This window comes from Globicephala melas, chromosome 3 (genome assembly GCF_963455315.2).
Source record: "Globicephala melas chromosome 3, mGloMel1.2, whole genome shotgun sequence".
Lineage (NCBI taxonomy): Eukaryota > Metazoa > Chordata > Mammalia > Artiodactyla > Delphinidae > Globicephala > Globicephala melas.
Genome location: NC_083316.1, coordinates 153,229,283 through 153,254,049, shown reverse-complemented (window position 1 = coordinate 153,254,049; position 24,767 = coordinate 153,229,283). Strand labels below are relative to the sequence as shown.

The 24,767-nt window shown below is 36.1% G+C and overlaps 1 protein-coding gene across 5 annotated transcripts in view; it reads left to right on the top strand.

Moving 5' to 3' along the window:
- Positions 1-24,767, top strand: part of CNOT6 (CCR4-NOT transcription complex subunit 6) — a 66,812-nt gene that overhangs the window by 15,509 nt on the left and 26,536 nt on the right. For 3 of the 5 annotated variants that reach the window (XM_030844836.3, XM_030844837.3, XM_030844835.3), the window contains exons 3-4: positions 21,484-21,670; positions 23,866-23,951. The exons of 1 other annotated variant lie outside the window; for it this stretch is intronic. In XM_030844836.3, the coding sequence (XP_030700696.1) occupies positions 21,484-21,670; positions 23,866-23,951 (273 nt within the window). Of the gene's footprint in view, positions 1-20,671; positions 20,727-21,483; positions 21,671-23,865; positions 23,952-24,767 lie in introns of all 5 variants that reach the window. One more of the 5 variants, XM_030844839.3, reaches the window with a different exon arrangement.

Genomic DNA, 24,767 nt, shown 5'->3' with positions numbered 1-24,767 from the left:
CCTTGACAGGACTGAAGGTTGTGTTGTGTATGTGGTATTGTCCTTTTACTTCAGGAGGCAGATAAGGTAAAAAGGCCTTCTTTCCTACTGATGTTCAGTGCAGTGCCTAGAGCCATTAATTCTTTGAGGGTTGCAAAATAGCGATATTCTGTCTTTTTTTTAATTACGTGAGCTGCATCTGTAAAGAGATAATTTCCTTCATTTTTTTAAAATTTAATTTTTATTTTATATTGGAGTATAGTTGATTTACTCCCTCATTTACTAATTGATTACTCAAGGTACAATTTGTATAGGAAAGGCAGAAAAGAATGCTTATTTCTTTCCTTTTATTTACTAGTTTTCAGGATAAACTATTGTCCTTTGAGGGTGACCAATTAGATTTTTAAAGTATCATTATTAACTAGTATATTTTGGTTTCAAACATACGCCATGAGTTGTCATGATTACTCTTACTTTGTTGCTTAAAATTGTCCTGCTGTTGGCAAATGGGAGAGATTCATTAAATGACTTCTGGGTTCTTTGATGTAACCTTAGTTGTCTTTGGTAGTTTCCTTGCTATCTGGAAAGATTAAATGGCAAGATTTTCTTGCCTCATCTTGTATTTCCTGCCTCAAACATGAAGTATGTAATTTTTTCCCAAGGAAGAATTGGTTGTTTTACTTGGAAATGCTATTTCAAGACCATAATATCTATTGCTAGGAGTGCTCATTGCTACTGGGTTGGTCATTGTAGGTCTTTTCACTGGACAGTGCTAGGAAATTTGACATATATGTATGTGGTTATATACATTTATGATGAAAGATGTGATAAAAAATATATACGTACTTTTATGATAAAATATCTTTAAAGCTATAAAATATATTTGTATATTTAAAATTAAAATATCTTAAGAAAATATACTATTTTTGACTCAAATTCAGAATAACAGGAGTTTTAATTAACCTTTTTTATAATTACATCTATATCTTCTTTCATACTGAGAGTCCCAGTTCTCAGGGTCATGGGATGCTGGAGTTTGAGTATCCCATAATTACTTAATTGCTTTATCCCATATTGCACAATAATCTTACAATAACAGAACTAAAAATACCGCCAGTAATATGAGTTTTTATCCACCTGCCCAATTAAATAGCTGTACTTAATCTACATTGTCATAGTATGTAGCCATTACATACTATCAGCTTTCCCATTTAACTTGCATAAACCCTCCCATTTAGAATTAGTTTTGCAAGTAACTATATATTCAGTACCTCCTACCAGTTCATTTGTTTCCTAATCATTTTGGTTTTCTGGAAGCTTGTTCTGTAGATGTTTCCTTAGAAAGGGCTCATGGGAACAATATTCTGAGTTTCTTGCAAGTTGATAACAACTTGCAAGAAACTCATTTGAGAGTTTATATTTGAGAGTCAGTTTGGTTTAATGAAATTCCTTGGGATTAAGGAAATGTGAATTCTTTCCTTAAGTGTCTTAAATATGTTACCCCAGTTTTGCTGTAGGCTTGATGACAGTGTGATTTTTTTTTCATCATTAGTGATTTGCCCAAAGGATTTTTTCCCCTTAAAATAAGTAATTTTACTTGAATATATTTTGGTATAGGTTGTTCTGCCTTGATATTCTCAGGTATAATATACTCTTTCAGTGTGTAGTTTCAATTTTTTCTCTTTTAATTTCAGGAAAGTTTCCTTGGATTATAATTTTAGTATTTGTTCTGATCCCTTGCTTTAATTTTTCTTTCAGAGAGATTTATTCTCTGAATTTGAGTATTTCCATATTTGTCTCAGAATCACTTTTAAAAATAAAGTACAGGGCTTCCCTGGTGGCGCAGTGGTTGAGAGTCCACCTGCCGATGCAGGGGATGTGGGTTCGTGCCCTGGTCCGGGAGGATCCCGTGAGCCATGGCCGCTGGGCCTGCGCATCCGGAGCCTGTGCTCCGCGATGGGGGAGGCCACAGCGGTGAGAGGCCCGCGTACCGCAAAAAAATAAAAAAATTTTTTAAAAGTACAGTAAGTTCAGTCCCTTACTGTTGTACCATTCTTGTACAAGTACAGACAGACAGTCGTGTAACCACCATCACAATTACAATATAGAATGGTTTCATTCCCCCCAGAAAACTTCCCCCTGCTCCATTGTAGGCAGACCCTCCCCCCACTTTCAGCCCCTCGCAACTGCTGATTTTTAATTTTTTTTTTTTTACTAGACTATTTTTTAGAGCAGTTTTCGGTTTACAGGCACCTTTGACATAAAGTACAGTGCATGACCCCTCCACTGTCAACATCCCCCACCAGAGTGGTGCATCTGTTACAATCCATGAACCTACATTGACACGTCATTATCACCCAAAGTTCATAGTTTACATTAGGATTCGCTCTTGGTGTTGTACATTTTGGGGTTTAGACAAATGTATAATGACACGTATCCACCATTGTCATATCATACAGAATAGTTTCACTGCCCTGAAAATCCTCTGTGCTCTGCCTGTTCTTTCCTACTTTGCTCCCCCTGAACCCCTGGCAACCACTGATCTTTTTACTGTCTCCATAGTTTTGCCTTTTCCAGAATGCCACATCCTTGGAATCAAACAGTATGTAGACTTTTTAGATTGGATTCTTTGACTTAGTAATGTGAGTTTAAGTTCCTCCATGTCTTTTCATGGCTTGATAGTTCATTTCTTTTTAGTGCTAAGTAATATTCTATTGTCTAGATGTATCGCAGTTTATCCATTCACCTACTGAAGGATATCTTGGTTACTTCCAAGTTTCAGCAATTATGAATAAAGCCGCTATAAATGTCCACATGCAGGTTTTTGTGTGGATGTAAGTTTTCAACTCCTGGGTAAATGCCAAGGAGCACGATTGCTGGATCATATGGTGAGAATATGTTTAATTTTGTAAAAAAAAAAAACCCTGCCAAACTGTCTTCCAAAATGGCTGTATCGTTTTGCATTTCCACTAGCAATGAATGAGAGTTCCTATTGCTGTACATCCTCTCCAGCATTTGACATTGTTATTCTGGATTTTGCCCATTCTAGTGGGTATGTGTAGTGGTATCTCGTTATTTTATTTCCCTGATGACATATGACTAAGAGCATCTTTTCATATGCTTATTTACTGTGTACGTATCTTCTTTGGGCAAGTGTCTGTTCAGGTCTTTTGCCCATTTTTTAATTGGGTTGTTTGTTTTCTTGTTTTAAGAGTTCTCTGTATAAATTAGATAACAGTTCCTTATCAGCTATGTCTTTGCAAGTGTTTTCTCCCAGCCTGTGACTTGTCTTCTCATTCTCGTAACAGTGTCTTTCATAGAGCAGAAGTTATTAATTTCAATAAAGTCCAGTTTACTAATTATTTCTTTCACAGATTGTGCTTTTGGTGGTGTTTGTAAAGTCATTGCAAACTCAAATCATGTAGATTTTCTCTTGTGTTATCTTCTAGGAGTTTTATGGTTTTGTGTTTTATGTTTAGTTGTATGATCTATTTTGAGTTAATTTTTATGAAGAGTGTAAGGTTAGTTTTTTGTTGTTTTTTTTTTTTTTTGGCTTGTGGATGTCTGGTTGTTCAGCACCATTTGTTGAAATGAGTTTTCTCCATGGCATTGCCTTTGCTCCTTTGTCAAAGATCAGTTGATTGTATTTATGTGGGTCTATTTCTGGGCTCTGTTTCATGGATCTATTTATGTGTTCTTTTGCCAATACCACAGCCTTGATTACTGTAACTTTATGGTAAGTCTTGAAGTCAGATAGCATCCAAATTTTGTTCTCTCCTTCAATTTTGTGTTGGCTATTCTGTATCTTTTTCCTTTCTATATAAACTTTAGAATTAGTTTGTCAGTATCCACAAAATAATTTGCTGGGCATTTAGTTGAGATGGCATTGAATCTATAGATAAGTTGAGAAGAGCTGACATTTTGACAAAGTTGAGTCTTCCTATTCAGGAACATGGAATATCTTTACATTTATTTAGTTCTTTGATAGCTTTCATCAGAGTTTTACAGTTTTCCTCATATAGAGCATGTGCATATTTTGTTAGATTTATAACTAAATATTTCATTTTGGGAGGTGCTAATGGTATTGTGTTTTTAGTGTCAAATTCCATTTGTTTATCTCTGGTATATAAGAAAGTGATTGGTTTTTTAATCCTTTTTTATTTTTTCCTTTGTGATTTAAAAAAATTTTTCTCTTTTCTAAAAGTGTTCTCTTGTGTGGTTATGCATTATTAAGTTCTTTGTAGTTTAGTTTTCCTTTACTGAGTTTTTCTAAATCTGATTTATGTTCTTTTATTGCATTATCATTTCTTAATACCTTTCAGCCCATTTTGAAATTGTAGGTGATAGTTTTTGGAGTGTGTTTGTGTTATGTTTTTGTTGCCTATAGGGAGTTATTCTAGTCCTTACACTCTTTTTTCTTATACTATCTTTTAAAAATATATAACTACTTTTACGGGATTTGACCTTAAAACTTTTCTGTTGTTCATTTTTATTTAAATTTAGTTTTTCTGAACTTCTAGTTGTGATTCAGGATACTTTTTCTAACTTCCGAGCTCCCTCTTCTGTGTTTTGTTTGTTTGCAGAGTGTTCACAATGTGGGAAATTGTTTTCTGAAACTTTCTGGTTCTGTTCCCTTCTCTCATTTTTATCTGGACCTTTTTTTCCCTTCATCTCTTTTTATACCTATCCTATTTAATTTTATTTCCATTTTTGGAGCTTTTTTTTCTCAGTGTGGGGCCTTGGCTGCTCAGTTTGGAGACTCTCTGGGGCCCAGACTACTTTCAGACTTACTGTGGACACTTTGCACTCATTACTGAATTGCACTAAATTCCTCCCAGTTGTGATAAAGTGGCTGGGTGGGTGGGAGTATTCTCTTCAGATCTCCAGAGCTTTCTATCTGTTTAGTCTCTCCTTTCTGGCCCTCTGCCCTGTGAACTATAGCCACCTTGGCATCTTTGGACTCTCAGCTTTATCTCCTCAACTTACATAATATCGCCAGACTCCACCTGGTTTCTGTCTCCCTGCATTACTTTCTGGAAACTGTAGCAGTAAACTGGAACAGTCTTAAGGGCGCACCTTGTTTGTTCCCCATGTATCAACGATCACTGTACTGTGCTGCCTGGTGTCCAGTATCTGAAACTCAATTTTTCATATATTTGTCCGGTTTTTTCGTTGTTTTAGGTGGGAGGGTAAATCCAGTCCATATTACTCTATCTTGCTGAAAATATAAGTCTATATCAATTTTTAAAAAAAATTGTGTTTGGTAACTCCAGTATCTGAATCTCCTAGGGGTTCTGTTTTGTTGTTTCTCTTTTTCTTCTGTTTTTCACTCCCTTGGTCTTGTAATTTTTATTAAATACTAGCAATTATATATGAATTGGTAGAATAATTTGATGGTCTGGATGGTATTCTCTTTCTTAGGAGTGAGTTTGCTTCTGTGTTTGTCAGGCAGTTGTGATAGGAATGGGTGGGTGACCCTAATCTAATCAGGGATTCATTCATCTCATTTAAGCCTGGTGTTCAGTGGTTGTAAGAGTTGACTTACTGCAGGGTCAACCCTATTCCATTTATAGATGCCAACTGGAATCTTGATGGTTAACAGAGTCTAACTACTTGGTGGTTCTTCAGTTCCCATTTTGTCTTCCCAAATGTGTAAGAGGACTTAAAGTTGTGCTCAACAACTCAGTCTTTCAGCCCCAGCTTTCACCTCATCTACTTGCTTCTGCTGCTTGTGATTCAACATATTCTTCCAGAAGTAACGTGGTGGGATGTGTCTCGCTCATTACTGCTTGTGATTTAACATATTCTTCCAGAAGTAATGTGGTGGGATGTGTCTTGCTCATTACTTCTGTTTGCTTCCCTTTCCTCCAGGTTCTTTGTCTCTCACATCTTTGCTGCCTCTGTAGTCCTCCATTGCTTTTGAGCTCATTTTGGGGCGGGGGGGGGTTCTTCTATTTTTACCTAGTTTTTCTTTCCCCCAGTGGGATGATTGGTCAACAACAAATTACTCTCTTGTTATAGGAAACTGAAATCCAGATGTGCACAGATTTGAAAATTCTGCTTAAAGAATCTGCAGATACCAAACAACTCTCAGATTCCTCATTTGGTGGTGGTCTTACTGCTTTTTCATTGTATGGGCGCAACACTGGTTACCTGGTTTTGAGATATATCTGTATTCCAGAACAACTACTTGTTCCAGGCTCTTGAAGTAACAGTGTAGGGCAAGGAGAATGTACTAACCAGAGCCACATCCAGGAACCTTCCAGGAAATAGGGGCTTGGGTCTGGACTCCTTGGTCATTAAATGATCTTTGAATCAGGTGCCCTGGCTGTAGGCTGCATATTAGTCTTTTCTACTTTGTGACATTTTCCAACATTTTGAAAGCTTGAGTTTATCATGAAAGTAATCTGTATTCACTCTTACTGTTTTTCCATAGGAGAGTGATAGACCATGTCTCTCAAATTCTGGATCAAATACTTCTGATTTTTTTAAAAAATTAAATATTATATTTGGCTCTGTTTTGGTAATGTGAGAAGTGTAGCTCCAGAGTCAGGTAGCTTTAGTTATGTTATCAGCTTGTGCATCTGCCCCCCCCCACCCCCTGGACAACCCTGGTGTCTGCTATATGGAAGTTCATAGTGGGGGTGGGTAAACAGGGGAGGAGGGAAACCCAAGTAGAGATAACAGATACTGAATGGTGGCTCTGAGGCCATCATGAACTCATTGGAATCACTTACATGTCACTCATTCATTCATTTATTCTGAAACTTCTGATGGGATATAAGATTTCAGGAATCCAGCAGGCTATAGGAGGAAATTCCCACAATAAGGTAATTATCAAACCATGATAAATACAGGGGAGAAAGCTTGAACCATTTATCATCTTTAAGATTGTCTTAAACAGGGGAAATCATGGAAAGCATCCTTAGAATAGCTGACTCCTGAGTTAATGATGTTAGTCAGAGGAAGGCAGAGTTAACCACATCTTAGGAAGAGGGGACATTTGAGAATATAAAAAAGTATACAGTGGAAGTCTCTCATCCCCCTGTTAAACCTCCTAGCATGCACAGGCATGTGGCCATTCACATACAGCTTTATTAATTTCTTTTGCATCCCTTTGGAATCCTTCTGTGCATATACAACATAGATTCTTATTCCATACCTTATTTTTAATTCAAAAGGTAGTATATTATACACATATTTCTGCACTGTGCTCTTTTTTTTAATGTAACATGTTTTAGAGCGATTTCTAAATAAGTATATAGATAGCTTTCCTATATGTTTTTAGCTCCATAATGTTCTATCACATGTTACTGTAATTTATTTCCGTGGTACAGTACTGATGGTCAGTCTGTGACAAACAGTGTTGTAGTGAATAACCTTGTAGGTTATTTTGTATTTCTGCTGATATATTTGTAGGTCAAATGGTATATGCGTTTGTAATTTTGACAGAAGTAATGTAATGACTCGTTGGGAAGAAATGTAAAACGATGATCTCTTTCTGTTTTATTATAGGGAGTCAAGTTTAAAAGTGAAGCATGCAGTTAAAACTATAAAGACTCTAACCTTTAATGTGTTTTAGAACTTCTCTTAAACTTAGAGGGATTTTAGAAAATCTTTTGTAGCAAAAGAAAAAGAAAAAAAAGTTTGAAGGTCTATATAGTTCCATTAGTTTTTCATTTTTCCTTTTATTAAATCAAATTAAAGAAGCATGTATAGTTCAGTCCATTTTGATTCCTGTTTATTTTTTATATTAACAATATGAATGTGATATAATGGTAGTTATGCTGGGTGATAGAATTTTTTTTAATGGTGCTGTATTATTTAATAAGCATGTTCATCTAAAAAATGTTATGTTTTTAAGAAAAGTGTAAGATTAACTAGTTTAGATGTTAGTGACTCAGCTTTGCAAAAAGACATCTTCTTTTCTTTTTCTTTTTTTTTTTTTTTTTTGTGGTACGCGGGCCTCTCACCGCTGTGGCCTCTCCCACCGCGGAGCACAGGCTTTGGGCACGCAGGCTCAGCAGCCATGGCTCACGGGCCCAGCCGCTCCACGGCATGTGGGATCCTCCCAGACCGGAGCACGAACCCGTGTCCCCTGCATCAGCAGGCGGACTCTCAACCACTGCGCCACCAGGGAAGCCCCTAAACATCTTCTTTTCTTAAGGGCAGTTATTAAGTGGTAGAGCTACTTAGTGGTAGAGCACAGAACTGTAAAATGTAAGTCCCCTGACTTTGAATGTGTCATTCTTTTCTACATCACACTGTGGTGGTCATTTTATTTTGAACTAACATTCTCCCCTTTCTCTCACTTTTTGTCTTCTTCCTAATATTTGGCCTTAGTCTTTCCATTCTCAGGTTCTAGGCTTATTACCTTCAGGTATAATCTTTTACTTATTAGATCTGTTTAATTTAAACAAGCTGCATCTCTCTGTTGCTATGAGGACATGAATTCCTTCCCACCACAGTTCAACAGATGTGTATGTACCTTTGTAATTGTGTTTTCCTTTATCGATCGAAACTTCCATTTGTTAACTCATATGAACTTAACACTTGGTGCATTAAGTTCATTTCCTCCCATGTCAACGCTGCTATTTTTAAACTAAGCATTATTGCTATATTTAATCTGCCAGATGTTTTCCTTAGCACCCTTTGTGTAATTTAATCTAGTTTCTTTCCAAATCTTACAACAGAGTCTTCCTTTTGTGAGGTTGCAGTTTCCCTTGCTAGGAGCCTGAAATCCTAGTCTTGAACTTCATCAGGAGTTGTGACTGGAGAAAAATTCAAATTACCACCTTTTCCAATTATAGTTGATTCTCATTATTCGCTGTAGTTATGTTCTATATAACTACCTGAGTTAGCAAATACTGAACCATTACTCCCAGAGGAAATAAAGAGTTAGGTTCCTATGAACCTCTGGTGGTAACATTTTTGTCAGCTGATCAATACTTAAGCTGTTTTGTGTGTTTCTATTTAAAGACACCTTGTTTAATGTATATTGTCACTCATTAAAATTAAACTCATGGCCAGCAGCCCTGTAACTTGTGCCTGAAGGATGCTTTATCTAAGGTACATCACACAGCCTTGCATTCAGCACTACACTTGAGGGCCATTTTATACATCAGAATCACTTAGAAAGCACAAAAATGCAAAAACTGTGGCACTAAATAGTGAAAAAGATACTTGTTTACATTGTGAGAGCTGCAACAAGAAGAAAGAGTGTTGCCTTGTTGGACCTCAGCTGGAAACTTGAGCAACTCCAATTTTTACTACTCTGCGCATATTTGTGAATGACTGTGAAATCGTTGTAAGAATTGATTTGGGAATTACACATAAATTTGAAGGAGTGGGCAAATTGCAAATACAGAATTCAGGAGTAATGAAGATCAACTGTAATTCTTATTTCTTCTACGATGTCAGAGTTTTAGAGATTTAGTCAAGATTTCGGGTTTTTTTCTGAATCTGCAAATGTGGAGGTAGTGATCTCTCTGTAGGTAACCGTGATTACACCTGATCTCTTTAGTGCTTGCTAATCACCCTTCTCATTTCAGAGAGCACTAATTAGATTCTTTCTGTCTCCTGATATTTAGCAATAAAGGATTCTGGGCACTTTAGAATGAAATTACTTATCAAAACAGGGCTCTTAACCTAGACCAGGATAATCCCAGCTTTTCTCAAGTCACTAAACTGCTTAAACTTGAATGCAAATTTTTGAGTGCTCATGAATATGTTCAGTTTATGGAGAAGTAAATAGATATCAGAACCTCAAAAGTTGTCTTCCTTGTTCATTGCCCTCTACCAGAAAATTAGGAACCTTAATTTCTTGGATAACCTAGTTCTACTAGTAGAGATTTATCTTTCTCTACAGTATGTTACATTCTTTTGCTTCTATAACCTTTGATCTTTTTTTTTTTTTTTTTTTTTTTTGGTGGTACACGGGCCTCTCACTGTTGTGGCCTCTCCCATTGTGGAGCACAGGCTCTGGACGCGCAGGCTCAGCGGCCATGGCTTACGGGCCTAGCTGCTCTGCGGCATGTGGGATCTTCCCGGACCGGGTCACGAACCCGTGTCCCCTGAATCAGCAGGCGGACTCTCAACCACTGCGCCACCAGGGAAGCCCAACCTTTGATCTTTTAAACGAAATTTTTTTCAAAAATGGAGTACTATAATATGCTTTGAAATTTGCTTTTTTCCTACTTTTTTTTTTTAAAAAAATCTTTCCATATCAATGTATATAGCTCTACTGCATCCTCTTTAATGGCTGCAGAATTGCATTGTATGTGTGATCCAAAATTCAAGTATGCCCTATTAATGATCATTTATGTTATTTCAAATTTTTCCCTACTACTAACAGTATATATCTTGGCATACTTGAATAGCATTTTCATAAGGTAAACCTCTAATTGTGGAATTGTGGTGGGGCAAAGAATATTCAGATTTAAAATTTTAGTAGCTGTTACTACAGGATTAAAATATGGTTTAAAATATGGTTGTATTTTTCCCATAATGCATGAGTGCATCTCTTTTCCCCTTAGCCTTGTCATTACTGGGTATTAATCTTCTTTGCTATTTTCATAGGTAGAAGTGTTTTATTTAAATTTGCATCTCTTTCATTACTGAAATGAACTTTTTAAAATTACTGATCCTTTGTTTTTTATTGATTGATTTACTTGTTCTTATCTGTTGTTCGTTTTCCTATTGCTGATTGCTTTATTTTTTGTTTTATTGTTTAAAAATTTATTTCATTTATTTATTTTTGGCTGTGTTGGGTCTTTGTTGCTTCGCGCTGCTTTCTTTAGCTGCAGCGAGCAGGGGCTACTCTTCATTGCGGTGCGCAGGCTTCTCATTTGCGGTGGCTTCTCTTGTTGCAGAGCTCAGGCTCTAGGTGCATGGGCTCAGTAGTTGTGGCTCGCAGGCTCTAGAGCACAGGCTCAGTAGTTGTGGCGCACAGGCTTAGTTGCTCCACGGCATTTGGGATCTTCCCAGACCAGGGGTCAAACCCATGTCCCCTGCATTGGCAGGCGGATTCTTAACCACTGTGCCACCAGGGAAGCCCATACTTTTTGTTTTATTTTTTATTATGGAGCTCACATAAAAAATCCTGAGGGTAGGAACTTTGTCTTATTTACCATTCTGTCCCCACACCAGCATACTAGTCACTGAAAGTTGGCTGAATTAATGGATGTTATCTCTTTGGCTGCCGAACATGTTGACATCTCCACCATATACAGTTGACCCTTGAAATTACCGGTTTGAACTGCATAGGCCCTCTTATATGCAGGTTTTTTTCAGTAAATGCACACTGCAGTACTTCACGATCCAAGGTTGGTTGAATCCGAGGATGCAGAACTGCAGATACAGAGGACTTACTGCAGGTTATGTGTGGAGCCTCCACATTGTTCAAAGGTCAACTGTAGAGGTTTTAAATTTTAATGAATTCAAACCTGACAGTGCTTTCATTGTTGGATTCTAGGATATGAGTTATGCTTAGATATATTCTCTTCCATTTCTTTTCTGGGTTTTGGTGTTTATAAATTTATTCCAGAACTTTTCTTTTTGGCGTATGGTAGAGATCTGAGTCTTCCCTTCCCTTCTGTCTCCAACCCCTGTATGATTGATGTATTTATACATGATTCCTTATACTTGACTTTTATTTTTCCCTTCCCTTCTTCACAGACTTTCTGGTTTTCTTTTAGGCTACCTTATTGTTTGAGAATTTTATATCCTTCCAATTAAGTTGAAGTATAAAAATACATTTCTCAAGTCCTTTTACCTTTTCTTCTTAAGTAGTACCTTGAGTGTAGGGGGCTGAAACACGTGGTGGGCTCTCAGTAAATAGTTTATTATATTTTAAGTGCTTTATTCATATTGAATATTAGCTGTGTGTTTCAGTTTTATGACCTGAAAATTAAGTAAATCAAATTGAGTTTACAAATAGTCTGTGTCACAGATTCTACTCTTATTATACAGTAAGGAAAAACACCTTCTTAGATCAAGATAGATTTTATTACACAACTTTATTGAGGTATAGTTGACATGTAATAATTGAGTAATGTGATATATTTTGATCTGTGTGTACATCTTTGAAACCATCACCACATTCAAGAATGAACATACCCATCATTCCCCTAAATTTGTAATCCATCCTTCCCTGCCACCCTCATTTCTTCATCCCCTCTCCCATACACAGGCAACCACTGTTCTGGTTTCTATAACCATAGGTTACATTTTGTAGAATTTTTATGTAAATGAAGTCATAAGGTATGTACTCTTTTATTTTTGTCTACTCTACTTAATTTGAGATTTATCCATTTTTGTTGGTCAGTACTTCATTCTTTTTATTATCGAGTATTGTTCCATTATTTGGATATGCCAACATTTGTTTATCATTCACTTGTTGATGAACATATTTGGATGATTTCTAGTATTTGGGTATTACAAATTAAGCTGCTGTGAACATTTTACGTGTAAGTCTTTGTGTGGGCATAGCTTTGTTTCTCTTGGGCAAATACCTAAGAATGGAACTGATCATATGATAGGTGTATGTCTAACTTTTAAAAATACTGACAGACTGTTTTGCAAAGAGGTTGTCTCATTTTACATTCCTGTTACATGTCTTTGATCCATACCCTCACCAACACTTGGCAAGGCAAGTGTTTTTAATTTTAGCCATTCTTCTGGGTGTACACTGGTATCTCATTGTGGTTTTAATTTGAATTTTCCTAATGACTACTCATGTTGAGCATCTTTTCATGTGATTATTTGCCATCTCTATGTCGTCTTTGGTGAAGTGTCTGTTCACATCATTTACCTGTTTTAGGTTGTTTTCTTTTTATTGAGTTTTGAGAGTTCTTTATATAATTAGTCCTGAAATCAGGTAGTGTTGGTCTTTTAGCTTTGTTCTTTTTCAGAGTTGCTTTGGCTTTTCTGAGTCCTTTGAATTTTCATATGAATTTTAAAATCAGCATGCCAGTTTCAAACTTGTTGGTATTTTCATTGGGATTGTTGACTCTGTAAACCACTTTGGGGAGATCTAACATCTTAACAATATTGAATCTTCTGATCTGTGAACACTGTATCTCTCTTCACTTACTTAGGACTTCTTTCATTTCTCTCAGCATTGTTGTTCTTAGTATACATGGGTTCTGCACATTTTTTTGGTCAAATTTACCCCTAAATGTTTCATAATTTTGATATATAATACAGTAATTGTAAATGTTATGATTTTTAAATTTCAATTTCTGATTGTTCATTGCTAGCATACAGAAATACAGTATTTTTGTATATCGATCTTTTGTTCTATGACTTTGCTAAACTCACATATTGGTAGCATTTTTATAGATTCCATAGGATTTTTAAATAGATGATTTGGTATTTGCAAATAAAGAGCTTTACTTTTCCCTTTTCAGTTTTTAATTTTTCTTGTCTTCTTGGAATGGCTAGGACTTCTGGTATAATGTTGAATGGTAGTGGTGAGAGTAGATACTCTTGCTTTGTTTCTGACCTTAGGGAAAGGATTTATCCCTTAACCACTAAGCTTTTTGTAGATGCCCTTTATCAAGATTGAGGAAGCTCTCTATTCTTAGCTTACTGAGAGTTTAAAAAATTTTTTTTAGTGTACAAGAGGATTCATTTTATTTTATTTCTATTAAAAATTTTTTTCAAATTTCTTATACAATCTTTAGAGGTTACACTCCATTTACAGTTATTATAGAATATTGGCTATATTCTCCGTGTTGTACAATACATCCTTGTGGCCTGTCTTTCACCCAGTAGTTTGTACCTCCCACCCGTATATCGCCCCCGCCCTCCCACCACTGGTAACTACTAGTCTGTTCTCTATATCTGTGAGTGTGTACCTCCTTTTTGTTATATTCACTAGATATATTTTTTAGATTCCATATATAAATGATATCATACAACATTTGTCTTTCTCTTTCTGACTTATTCACTTAGCATAATGCCTTCCAAGTCCATCCATGTTGCTGCAAATGGCAAAATTTCATTCCTTTTTATGGCCGAGCAGTATTTCATTGTATCTATATACCACATCTTTATCCATTCATCTGTTGATGGACACTTAGGTTGCTTCCATGTCTTAGCAATTGCAAATAATGCTGCTATTAATATTGAGAAGCATGTATCTTTTGGAATTAGTGTTTAAAGAGTGGAATTGCTGGGTCATCTGGTAATTCTATTTTTAGTTTTTTGAGAAACCTCATACTGTTTTCCACAGTGGCTGCACCAGTTTACATTCCCACCAACGGTGTAGGAGGGTTCCCTTTCCTCTACATCCTTACCAACATTTGTTATTAGTGTTCTTTTTGGTGATAGCCATTCTGACAGGTGTGAGGGGTATCTCATTGTGGTTTTAATTTGCATTTCCCAATGATAAGAGATGTTGAGCATCTTTTCATGTGCCTGTTGGCCATCTTCATTTCCTCTTTGGAAAACTAATCAGTTCTGCCCATTTTTTAATCGGGTTGGTTGTTTTTGATATCGAGTTTTATGAGCTTTTTATATATGTTGGATATTAATCCCTTATAGGTCATATCATTTGCAAATATTTACTCCCATTGAGTAGGTTGTCTTTTTGTTTTGTTGATGGTTTCCTTTGCTGTGCAAAAGCTTTTAAGTTTTATTAGGTTGCATTTGTTTATTTTTGCTTTTATTTCCTTTACTTTAGGAGACAGATCCCCAAAAAATATTGCTGCAATTTATGTCAAAGATTGTTCTGCCTATGTTTTCCTATAGGAGGTTTTTAGTATCTGGTCTTAAATTTAGGTCTTAAATCCATTTTGAGTTTATTTTTGTACATGGTGTTAGAGAATGTACTAATTTCACTCATTTACATATAGCTGTCCAGTTTTCCCAACACCACTTTTTGAAGAGATCGTCTTTTCTCTGTTGTGTAGTCTTACCTCCTTTGTCATAGATTAATTGACCATAAGTGTGTAGGTTTATTTCTGGGCTTTCTGTCCTGTTCCACTGATCTATGTGTCTGTTTTTGTCACAGTACCATACTGTTTTGAGTACTGTAGCTTGTAGTATAGTCTGAAGTCAGGGGGTATAATTCCTCCCACTCTGTTTTTCTTTCTCAAGATTGTTTTGGCTGTTCGAGGTCTTTTCTGTTTTGATACAAATTTAAAATTTGTTTTTCTAGTTCTGTGAAAAATGCCATTGTTAATTTGATAGGGATTGCATTGAATCTGTAGATTGCCTTGGATAGTAAGGTCATTTTAACATTATTGATTCTTCCAATCCAAAACATGATATATCTTTCCATCTGTGTTTGTTGTCTTCAGTTTCTTTCATTAGGGTCTAATAGTTGTTTGGAGTACAGGTCTTTTGCCTCTTTAGGTAAGTTTATTCCTAGGTATTTTATTCTTTTTGATGTGATGCAAAATGATGTTTCTTTCATTTCTTTCTGGTAGTTTGTTGTTAGTGTATAGAAATGCAACAGATTACTGTATATTAATTTTGTATCCTGCAACTTTACCAAATTCATTGATGAGCTCTAGTAGTTTTCTGGTGGCATCCTTAGAATTTTCTATGTATAGTGTCATGTCATCTGCAAACAGTGACAGTTTTACTTCTTCCTTTCTAATTTGATTCCTTTTATTTCTCGTCTGATTGCTGTGGCTAAGACTTCCAAACTATGTTGAATAAAAGTGGCAAGAGTGGGCATCCTTGTCTTGTTCCTGATCTTAGAGGGAATGCTTTCAGTTTTTCACTATTGAGTATGATGCTAGCTGTGGGTTTGTCATATATGACCTTTATTGTGTTGAGGTAAGTTCCCTCTATATCCACAACCTCTGGAGAGTTTTTTTATCATAAATGTATGTTGGTTTTTTTCAGAAGTGTTTTCTGTATCTATTGAGATGATCCTATGGTTTTTATTCTTCAGTTTGTTAATGTGGTATATCCCATTGATTGGTTTGTGGATATTGAAAAATCCTTGCATCCCTGGGATAAATCCCACTTGATCATGGTGTATGATCCTTTTAAGGTGTTGTTGGATTCAATTTGCTATTATTTTGTTGAGGATTTTTGCATCTATGTTCATCAGTGATATTGGCCTGTAATTTTTTTTGTTATATCTTTGTCTGATTTTGGTATCAGGGTGTTGCTGGCCTCATAGAAAGAGATTAGAAATGTTCCTTCCTCTATAATTTTTTGGAATAATTTTAGAAGGTTAGATGTTAACTCTTCTCTAAAAATTTAGTAGAATTCACCAGTGAAGCCATCTGGTCCTGGACTTTTGTTTGTTGGGAGTTTTAAAGTTATTGATTCAAAATCAATACTGGTAATTGGTCTGTTCATGTTTTCTATTTCTTCCTGGTTAATTCTTGGGAGATTACACCTTTCTAAGAATTTGTCCATTTCTTACAGCTTGTCCATTTTATTGGTATATAGTTGTTCATAGTAGTCTCTTATGATCCTTTGTATTTCTGTGGTATCGGTTGTAACTTCTCCTTTTTTCATTTCTGATTTTATTGATTTGGGCCCTGTCCCCTTTTATCTTGATGAGTCTGGCTAAAGGTTTATCAATTTTGTTTATCTTTTCAAAGAACCAACTTTCAGTTTTATTGATCTTTATTATTTTTTTAGTCTCCATTTCATTTATTTCTGCTCTGATCTTCATGATTTCTTTCCTTCTACTAACTTTGGGTTTTATTTGTTCTTTCTCTGGTTGCTTTAGGTGTAAGTTTAGGTTGTTTATTTGAGATTTTTCTTGTTTCCTGAGGTTAGCTTGTATCACTATAAATTTCCCTCTTAGAACTGGTTTTGCTGTGTCCCATAGGTTTTGGATCATTGTGTTTTCAGTTTCATTTTCATTTTCACTTGTCTCTAGGTATTTTTGATTTTCTCTTTGATTTCTTCAGTGGTGCATTGACTGTTTAATAGCATATTGTTTGTGTTTTTTGCATTTTTTTTCCTTGTAGTTGATTTCTGGTCTCATAGCATTGTGGTCAGAAAAGATGCTTAATATGATTTCAGTTTTCTTAAATTTACCAAGGCTTGTTTTGTGGCCTAGCATGTGATCTGTCCTGGAGAATGTTCCATGTGCACTTGAAAAGAATGTTTATTCTGCTGTTTTTGGATGGAATGCTCTATATATTTATCAGTTAAGTCGTTTTGTCTAATGTGTCATTTAAGGTCTCTGTTTCCTTATTGATTTTCTCTCTGATGACTTATCCGTTGATGTAAGTGGGGTGTTAAGTCCCCTACTATTATTATATTATTGTTGATTTCTCCTTTTATGTATGTTAATATTTGCCTTATATATTTAAGTGCTTCTATGTTGGGTGCATATATATTTACAGTTGTTATATCTTCTTCCTGGATTGATCCTTTGGTCATTATGTAATGTCCTTCTTGGTCTTCTGTAACAATGTTTATTTTAAAGTCTGTTTTGTCTGATATAAGTATTGCTACTCTGGCTTTCTTTTGGTTTCCATTTGGGTAGAATTCCTTTTTTCCATTCACTCATTCTGTGTGTGTCTTTAGTTCTGAAGTGAGTGTTTTGTAGGTAGCGTATATAGGGTATTGTTTTTGCATCCATTCAGCCACTCTGTATCTTTTGGTTGGAGCATTTAGTCTATTTACGTTTAAGGTAATTATTGATATGTATATTCTATTTGCCATTTTGTTAATTGTTTTAGATTCGGTTTTTTAGGTCTTTTTTCCCTTCTTTTGTTCTCTTGTGATTTGATGACTGTCTTTAGTGTTACGTTTGAATTCCTTTTTCTTTTTTGTGTGTATATCTATTATAGATACTTGGTTTGTGGTTACCATGAGGTTTGTATAGCAGTGTATATGCATTCTAAAAACCCTGCATTTGTACTCTCCTCCCCTTACAATTAGTGTTTTTGATATCACATTTTACGTCTTATTTTTTTGCGTATCTCTTAACTGCTTATTGTGGACATAGTGATTTTACTACTTTTTGTTTTTTAGCCTCCCTACTAGGATTGTGTGTGTGTATGATTTCCTACTTTTACTGTATGCTTGCCTTTACTGGTGAGCTTTTTCATTTTCATAACTTTCTTTCTAGTTGTGGCCTTTTATTTTTCACCTAGAGAAGTTCCCTTAACATTTGTTGTAAAGCTGGTTTGTTGTAAAGCTTAGCTTTTGCTTGTCTGTAAAGCTTTTGATTTCTCCAAATCTGAATGAGAGCCTTGCTGGGTAGAATATTCTTGGTTGTAGGTTTTTCCCTTTCATTACTTTAAATATATTGTGCCACTCCCCTCTGGCCTGTAGAGTTGCTGCTGAAAAATCAGCTGGTATGAGATTTTTAAAAATCAGGAATGGATGCTGATTTTGTCAAATGCTCTTCCTGCATTTATTTAGATGATTTTCTTTTCTGAGAAAACATTTTTTAAATTATATTTTTTGAATGTTCAACAAACCTAGCATTTTCTGGCACAAATCTTACTTGGTCATTATCCTTTTAATATATTGTTGGATCTGTTTTGTCAGTTTACATTTACGTTCATGAGGATGTCATTTTGTAACTTTCTTGTACTAGTTTTGTCTGGTTTTGGTGTCAGGATGATGATGACCTTATAGAATGAGTTGGGAAGTGTCCTCTTCAGTTTTCTGGATGAATTTGTGTAGAATTGATACTAATTCTTCCTTAAATGTTTGGTAGTATTCGCCAATGAACTCTTCTGGTTCTAGAATATTCTTTGTGGGAAGGTTTTTTTATCAGATACATTCATAATGTTGTGCATCCATCACTACCATCCATCTCCATAGCTCTTTTCATTTTGCAGTTTGCCATCACTCTTGAAAGTTTTTTTCTGGGTTGCTAGGTCAATAGGACATTTTTCCTTCAGTGCATTAATGTGGAAATTTTTCTGTCTCTGTATGTGTGTGTCTGTCTGCCTCTCTTTTGGTGACAGCTGTAATTGGTAACAGTATAATTCACACAATTCACCCACTTAAGGTGCAAATTCAGTAGTTTTTATATATTTACAGAGTTGTGCACCCATTACCATAGTCAATTTGAGAACATTTTCACTGTCCCCTCAACACATTAGCAGTCATTCCCCATTTCCTCTTAACCATGGTGTTCAACTTTAGAAATTCAATTTGAGTGTGCTATCTTGTATCACTAGTTACTATGTTTAGCCTTCTAGCTTCTGACCATATGGAATGTAATTAAAGTAACTTTTAATGTCTGTCTACTAATTTTATCATCATTATCTTTTCTGGACTGGTCTTAATTGACTGACTTTTCATTATGGATGATATTTTCCTGTTTCTTTGCATACCTAGTAATTTTTAATTGGGTGCCAGATATTGTGAATTTTACCTTATTGAGTGATGTGTGAACCTGGGTGATGTGTGAACCTAGGGGTTGTTACCTTTACTCCTTTTGGGTGTTTTTTTCCTCTGGCTCAGGCAATTTCTCGCATACATATGGTGATCAGTACTCAGTTGACAACTTGAGGGGAACCTCAAATCTCCAGACCTTTCTGTTCATCTCTCTCCTCTCTGGTACTCTGCCTTTGTAAATTCTAGTCATCCTGGCTTCCCTGGACATTCTCTCTGTGTCCTGAACTTGCGGGAGATCAGTGTTCTTTCCCTGGAATCCCCTCCCTGTGCTGCTGTTGGCCTGTCTTGTTTGTTTTTCATCCTTCAGGGATCACTCTCCTGTGCCTATTGGATCAATCTCCTGATTGATCTCTGATATTTGTTGATTCATGTATATTGTCTGGTTTTATACTTGTTCAGGTGGGATAGTAAATTTGGTCCCTGTTATTCCATTTTGATTAGAAGTCTCTAGACTGCTTTTTCAGCCAATAGAAAATCAGTTTTCAAAGACTTACATTTTCATTACATCCATTTGTTTCATTCTCTCTCAGACTATAACCTGCACTATTAAAAATATTATGGGGAGGGCTTCCCTGGTGGTGCAGTGGTTGAGAGTCTGCCTGCCGATGCAGGGGACACAGGTTCGTGCCCCAGTCCGGGAAGATCCCATATGCTGTGGAATGGCTGGGCCCGTGAGCCATGGCTGCTGAGCCTGCACGTCTGGAGCCTGTGCTCCGCAATGGGAGAGGCCACAACAGTGAGAGGCCAACATACCGCAAAAAAAAAAAAAAAAAAAAATATTATGGGGAAAATTCTTAGGTGAATTTAGAAACAATTGTCATCTTACCAGGAACTGCCAAAGTACAGATTTAATATTGCATTGAAAGAAATTATTGTTTCTAGTTACAACTCTTACCTCTTGAATCCTATGTCTGTTACTGTTTGATTATGTATAGTTATGACTTAATATCTGAAATGCTTCTGGGCAGGTGTTTTTCCTTTTAATTATACAGTACAGATTTGTCTAATTACATGATTATTGATGAAATTATTACTTTGGTACTCTTGGTTTTAAAAGTTTGCTAAGCTGAGAATATCTCACGTATCTTCTGTTTTTAGGCAAAATTCTTGTTTTCTGGAGTATAGATTATGAATAGCCTCTGAGATACTAGATTTGATTTTTTTTTGCATAAGTCCAAATGATTCATGTTGAAATATTGGACGTATCATTACTATAAATTATTCATGCTTTTTCTTGTCATAGCTGAGGCTAATTTAAAGGATAAAGTCTTAACTATTGTATTCTTAAAAATAACATTGGAATCTAAATATTGATATATTGCCTTAAATGGGTTTTTTTTTTTTTTAGTCTGCCAAGTGGAGAGTTTATAACTTAATCATAGCAGTGAATTGTTCTAGAATCGGTAAGGTTTCTACTATTGACCCCTTTCTCACAATTTTTTGTGTGATAAGTTATTACTCAATATGGGACTTCCCTGGTGGCGCAGTGGTTAAGAATCCACCTGCAAATGCAGGGTATATGGGTTGAGCCCAGGTCCAGGAAGATCCCACATGCTGCGGAGCAACTAAGCCTGTGCGCCACAACTACTGAGCCTGTGCTCTAGAGCCCGCAAGCCACAACTACTGAAGCCCCCTCTCCACAACTGCTGAAGCCTATGCTCCTACAGCCCGTGCTCCGCAACAAGAGAAGCCACCACAATGAGAAGCCCGCACAGCACAATGAAGAGTAGCCCCCACTCGCCACAACTTGAGAAAGCCCATGTGCAGCAACGAAGACCCAACACAGCCAAAAATAAATAAATAAATTTATTTTAAAAAAATTATTACTCAATAAAATATCTAAAATGTTACTTAATCCAGGGACCAAACTGTAGAGAACACTATATAATTTTTTAACATCTTTATTGTAGTATAATTGCTTTACAATGGTGTGTCAGTTTCTGCTGTTTAACAAAGTGAATCAGCTATACATATACATATATCCCCATATCTCCTTCCTCTTGCATCTCCCTCCCATCCTCCCTATCCCACCCCTCTAGGTGGATGCAAAGCACCAAGCTGATCTACCTGTGCTATGCAGCTCCTTCCCACTAGCTATCTATTTTACATTTGGTATAGAACACTATATAATTCTTACCCCATTTTTTTCTTCTTTTACAGGAAAAGTGAGAAGCTTAAGCTCATCTTTGTGGTCACTAACTCACTTGACAGCTTTGTATCTAAGTGACAATTCCCTGTCCCGCATTCCTTCAGACATTGCCAAGCTTCACAATCTGGTGTATCTGGACCTGTCCTCTAATAAAATCCGGAGTTTACCGGCAGAACTCGGAAACATGGTATCACTCAGGTATTCAGATTCAACTTAGTACATAGCTATATACCCCCTAAAAGAATATATTATTATATTGTTAGGAAACACCACTTTGTTGGGAAACGACATTGTCAATTTAATGGTATTTGAACACAATTAAACATGACTATGTTCTTCAGGTAAAGTTTTCTGGGAAAATTGAATGTCAGCTAATAAATAAGTCATTTAGATCCATTGCCTAAAATTTACTTTATTGCTGTTTTGTGTAATATACCTTATTTTTGAAACAAAATTTTTGGACAAAGTGGGGCAAACAAATAGAAGGCACTTGTATTATCCCATATATTCACTCACCTGTGACAGACAGTTGAGATGCTTTTCCCCCACTAAATTCTGGGGCCCTATACCATCCTTAATATGGGATCCAGGAAGCCATTGACAATTAATGATCCCATTTTGGCCATCCCAGGGCTTGTATGCATGACAGTAACAAAGCCAGGACTTGAAAGAAGCTAGAATTAGTGATTGAATATGGGGACCTATAGTGTGGGCTATAGGAGGTTGATAGGATGTGGAGTCACACAGAGTTCAGGTTAGAAACCTGACTCAGTCATTTACAAGTTGTGTGATTTGGGGCAAGCTTCTTACAACCTTGCAGAGTGTTTCTTCATCCATGAAGTTGCTATGATAATGACCCAACTAAGGATGAGATTAGAGATATTTGAGATAATGACTAAGAAACTACTAGCAACACTGCTTGGTACATATTGTATTAGTAAATGGTAATTGGTGTAACCTCTGTTTTATAAGATAGATGAGATCTACCCAGATTGAATATAAAGCTAATTTCCAGCTATTATGTTAATCCCAATAGAAAATCTTGCCCCATTTCATATTACCCCCCCCCCTTTTTTTTTAAAATTCCACTGGCTTTTCTGCTGCCTTCTATCATTTGCTGCATAGTAAAAAGGAATAAGGACCTTGTGAGAGTTTCTTTACCTCTATTGCTTCCATTCCAGCCCTTTGACATTTTTTAGGCTTAATTATTGAGTGTATACCATGACTATTTTTAATCCCCTGAACCAAATTTACTTAAAGGACCTCCTTTCCTGTGTGATATATTTGGAAATAAACAGGAACCAAGTATTCAGAGTGAGTTTTTCTTATTCAGTTTATGGCCTCACGAACCTCTGGTTTACTCAGTGGTAACCAAGCTTCATTTAAATTCCAAGAACCAAGGGCTATAGAAGTATCAGTAGTTCACATTCACATGTAAACATTGACAAATAAAACTTATCATAGGGGCTTCCCTGGTGGCGCAGTGGTTGAGGGTCCGCCTGCTGATGTGGGGGACACGGGTTCGTGCCCCGGTCTGGGAGGGTCCCACATGCCGCGGAGCGGCTGGGCCCGTGAGCCATGGCCGCTGGGCCTGCGTGTCCGGAGCCTGTGCTCCGCAACGGGAGAGGCCACAGCAGTGAGAGGCCCACGTACCAAAAAAAAAAAAAAAAACTTATCATAGGACATTGCCAATATCTTAATATTGGGTCTTTCTTTTTTTCCTACTGAAGATTCCTTTCATAGTTATATTTTCTATACAAAACAAATCATTAAAATAATCAGTAGTTATTAATATAGCTGCCATTATTTCTAAAGTAAAACTTTAGTATTATTAATCATAAACATATTGTGCAACTACCATAAACTATTTTGATTTGGTACTATATGATCATTTAAATTTTCTTTTAACAATTCACATGTTAGGCTGCTTTATCATTTCCACTTTCTTAAACATGTGTATTAGACCTCCATGTATGCTAGACCAGTTCTGCTCTCAGGGTGGTATCTGGACTGTGCCATTTTCAAAGTGTGTCACCAGCCTGCAGTGAGATACACAGCAAGTGTCTTTTGAATCCAATACCCTTAAAAAAATTGGGGCTTATATTTTGTTGGTCTTTTTTTTTCTCATCACATTTTTATAGTAATTGATTTTTTTCCTATGTTTTACAAATGTATTGGTCTGTGGCAGTTTGGGGTTTTTTTGTTGTGTCTTTTTGTTTGTTTTTTTAACCACATATGATTTAAGAAGCACTATACTAGACATTGGCATATAATACTAAATTTTGTATTCTTAGGAACTTACATCTTATATTCCTAGAAATTATATTGTTGATTTTAGCTGTTAGTTAAAGGTTAATATATCTTCTGACTTCCTGGAATTTTTACATCAACAGGGAACTCCATTTAAATAACAACCTGTTACGAGTTCTACCTTTTGAGCTGGGAAAACTGTTTCAGTTGCAGACTTTAGGCCTGAAAGGTATGACTTCCCATATTTGTGCTTCTTGTGGTTTGTATGTATGTCTTTTGAGTCTAAAGAAGCCATTAAAGGGAATCCTTTTGCCAGGGATTTGCAGGTTCACTCTTCCCCAGAGTTCATCATTTTGTTAGATACAGTCCAATGGTTTTCTTTCTTTTTCACCTATAGATTGTCTGCTAGTCTTCTTCTTATTTTTTGCTCCTAGCCCAGCCTTGCTTTTCTAGCCTTTCTTTTAGTCACCTCTATGTTTTGGTGATACATTCCTGACGTCAGACTTTATTTCATCATCCTGTAAAACAGCTTTTTTTGTTTGTTTGTTTTATGTTCAAATCTCAAAAAATGGAGATTCTCACAAAATGCAGAAAGCAAGTAGAAAATTTTGATCTGTTTGGATCCTCTAATAAAGACCAGTATTTAAGTATTTCTTTAAAACTCAAAAATAAAATTGATTTATAAGGACTTTACTAATATTTTAGAACTCGGAGACATAATTAACCTAGTAAGAACTATTGGGAAATATTTTTTTAAACCAGCAAGGTTAAAAGTCCCATTTTAATAATATGTCAAAACCTATAAATTTTTTTATCACATTGTGGTTCTTCACCAGTCTTGTAGATGTATCCAGCTTACTCTATAATTGATTCCTTAAAAAAGATCACAGGGGGACTTCCCTGGCAGTCCAGTGGTTATGACTCTGCCCTTTGCTGCAGGGGGTATGGGTTTGATCCCTGGTGGGGGAACTAAGATCCCACACCCACATGTGGTGTGGCCCCCCAAAAAAATCACATGATGAAGTCTTCAGGAAATGTACTTTTA